Below are 3,730 nucleotides of genomic sequence, written 5' to 3' on the forward strand. Positions count from 1 at the left end.
ATATATATATATATATATATATATATATATATATACATTAAGGAGTTTCAGGCATGTTTGAATTAATAAATTCACACGTATTGCATACGAAGAAAATGGGAACTATACTTACTCTATTTTTTGAGCGAAAATACTACTTACGGACCCAAATGTCCTAAAGGATAACTCCATGAAATTTCCTGCCTTAAGTTTTACTGGTTTATTTGACATAAGTATGATTAAAATTAGTGCCCGCGCTTTTCCTTCCGGAAGAAGGTGCCAATCTAACGTACATGCCGTCAAAGCTACTTGTTCCCCCTCGTTAATGAATGACACATATCAGAGTGATATTTGAAAAAGTATAGCGGCATAGCGATATTGGCATTATTACCACCGCAATATATATAGCAGTACGCATCACGAAACTTAATATACTTACCTTTTCAGAGAGCTGCTCACCAATAAAACAATATACAAATATATTGAAAACCAATGATATCACTGAAATAAAATACGTACACATAGCAACGGTATTGCTGTTCTCCCATTCCTGTATAAGCAAATTATATTATTTATCATTATAATATCGTCATATATATACGCATATATTTTATGTATAGATTTCTACATACCATAATTAAGCAATATATTATGAGACATATCATAGAAGTACATGTCATGAGTTCTACAAAACTCGAAAAATATATAACGTTTTGCACCATATCCAAAAAACTGGAAGCCATTGTAAGACAAATATAAGTCCCACTCTCCCAAAACAATCAAATATACACCGCACAGAAAAATATTCATCGTACTAAAATACTACATAATATGCCATTCTAGCTGATACGATAATAACAACAAATATATATATATATATATATATATATATATATATATATATATATATATATATATATATATATATACTTAATATATAAATTAAAATATAAAATTTATATAAATTTACAAATTAAAATTTATAAATTTAAAATTTATTAATTTATAAATTAAAATTTAATATATAAAATTTATATAAATATATATATATATATATATATATGCTTCAAACAAAATGTAGCTACTAATTGACAAATGTAGCTACATCATTGAGATAAAATGTGCGTGTTGATACATGCAGAAACAAACGGTTGTTACTTTCGCGTTCTTATTTGATGCTGTACGATGACAGATAACTTCTTGTCCACATTCTCAAACTCATGTTCGATTGTCAAGTTGTTCATTAGCGTCATTAAGATGTCCAATTGTGCCACAATATGCATCGTGAAGAGCGCCGCAATGCCGCAACCTGCCACTGTGATCGTATACCTGAGGAGACCCGTCAAACACTGTACCAAGAACACAATCTCGTAAGCCGGACTGATCTGCGGATCAAACACTATATAATAAGCAGGACTCGGCAAGGGTCTAATCGTAATATTCTGAGCAGTGACGATTTTCCCTCTTGACAACGGTAAAAGTGTTCGATACGTCATCCCGGAGCCATACATGAATATACTGCATAAGATCAACAAACGTCTGCCAGTTCTCGCATGGAAGAGCATCGTATTACGAGCAGTCGGGCTGATGACATTTTGAAAATCCTTCTCGACACATGCCATGCAACTTCTCATTTGATTCTTCATGTACAGTAGATTACTGTACTTGAGAATCGACACAATCGTGAATATAACCACGGCCATTATTTTAATTCTCGCGCGAGTCTCCTTCTGCACCATGAATATATAAAGGAGTGTAGAAATTAGATCGCAACTGAGAAGAAGATAAAATACAAAAAACAATGCGGCCCTTTGTAGCTTCTGAAGAAGCCAGAAGTTTGTTTGCGCGTACGGCCAAATGCCCAAAAGAGAAAAAATAAAACGATTCAATTCGTATGTATAGTTTATATCGTGCTCGTAGTTTTCATTGATAAACATTATGAATAATGTTCGACTTGAATTTATATAACAGAACTTTCGAGTTTCGAAATATATAAAGTGATGTGAAGACCACCGCTTCTCCTTCTCGTCTATTCGGAGTAGCTGCTTTCCACTTCGAGCAGAGTTTAATAGCTGCATGCGCTTGCGTGCTAGTACATTTGAAAGGGTAGACAGTGCAAATCGTTAACAATGCACGCATGGAAACATCGAGGGAAATCTCACAGGCTAGTCTATTTTTGAGTTATACAAGAAGAAAGTTTTTCTAGCTTTATTTCAAATATTGAACAAGTTGAAACCATACGAGGAAGTGTTGTTATTGATATCGCAACAATACCAAACGGCCATTGACTTTAAACAGAATGGCTTTACAAATACAATTTGTACTAAGAAGAAGGTGAATAACCATATCCCTTCTGAAAAATATTATAAAATATTCAGGTATAAATCTTTCTTTGAATAACAAATTAAATTTAGATAAGCATTTTTCTATGGAAGAGGTATTGGTCGTAACTTTTATTTTGAGTTTCCTATATTATATGGAAGAGAAGTTTTCCTTCTGGATAGAAAAATCATATATAGTTTTACGTCCAAAAAATTACTTACAACAACAGTTAGTAAAATTTAGTCTTTAACTTTTCTATTTCTTTTCTTTAGGAGAAAATCAGTGGCAAAGTCATTTTACATTAAAACAGTTCTTAGATTTGATCAAAGTAATAATAATCACATAACTGAATAAGAAAATAAAACACAAATTAAGAGAATTAAATATATTTATCGAATATTGGAATCATAGTGATATGCTTTCGTGATTAGCCGCAAAATAAATAAATTTATTTCTACGATATCCTCTGAGATTAAAAAAGGGATTTCTCTATATTTTTGATAACTAACTATTTTTATTTCAACTTTGTTTACTCAATGACACTTCCGATTCTACACTTATTTACCTATGAGTAAATATCTACTGAAAAGAATTATGGCATTAAAATTTATAGACAGAATTGAGTGAAATTAGAATGACCTTTACTGTGAACAATCATTGTGAGAACATTAATTCTTTTTAATATCAAAGATGAAATATCTGTTATACGAAGTCACTATTAGAATTTTGTTTTATAACTTCATAACTTTATTATTTCCTAAAAACGTGGACGTGTGATTTATTTTCTACTTGCAAGACACTTTATCTATCAAAGTAAAAATTTAATCTACGCGTGATTTTTTGCGGAGTACCACTAACGCAAATTTCACTTACTTTTGTTTGTATTTTTTTATGCCATATCTTTTTGGGCAATATATATTGTCACTCACTCAACAACTGATCGAAGGAGATTTAAATAACCCATGGCCGTCTTAATAACCTAAAATATAATTTACTTGTGTTAACCGCTTTTCTATTTAACAAAAAAAATAATATTCACATATAAAAACTTTTAAACATACATGAATTAAGGAATTCACATAGATTATATATGAAAATAAAAGGACCGTACTTTAAAAACGAAGGTTATATTACTTACGGACCCGAATGTCCTAAAGGATAACTCCACGAAATTGCCTGCCTTAAGTTTCATTGGCTTATTTGACATGAGAATGATTAAAATTAGTGCCCGCGCTTTTACATCCGGAAGAAGGTGCCAATCTAAAGTACATGCCGTCAAAGCTACTTGTTCCCCCTTGTTTTGTTAATGAGTGACAGACATAAAAGTGATATTCAAAAAATTATAACAATATTGGCATTATTACTACCGCAATATATATATATATATATATATATATATATATATATATATATATATATATATATATAT

The 3,730-nt window shown here is 30.8% G+C and overlaps 1 protein-coding gene across 1 annotated transcript in view; it reads right to left on the reverse strand.

Moving 5' to 3' along the window:
* Positions 1 to 1,107: 1,107 nt before the first annotated feature.
* Positions 1,108 to 3,730, reverse strand: part of LOC116852913 — a 26,401-nt gene continuing 23,778 nt past the window's right edge. The window contains exons 2-3 of the mRNA XM_032833704.1: positions 3,440 to 3,595; positions 1,108 to 3,280 (exon numbers count right to left, since the gene is read on the reverse strand). Of these exons, the coding sequence (XP_032689595.1) occupies positions 1,134 to 2,057 (924 nt within the window). The 5' untranslated portion in view covers positions 2,058 to 3,280; positions 3,440 to 3,595 and the 3' untranslated portion in view covers positions 1,108 to 1,133. The remainder of the gene's footprint in view (positions 3,281 to 3,439; positions 3,596 to 3,730) is intronic.

Source organism: Odontomachus brunneus, unplaced genomic scaffold, assembly GCF_010583005.1.
Source record: "Odontomachus brunneus isolate Ranch 3 - 2012 unplaced genomic scaffold, Obru_v1 Obru_scaffold_262, whole genome shotgun sequence".
Lineage (NCBI taxonomy): Eukaryota > Metazoa > Arthropoda > Insecta > Hymenoptera > Formicidae > Odontomachus > Odontomachus brunneus.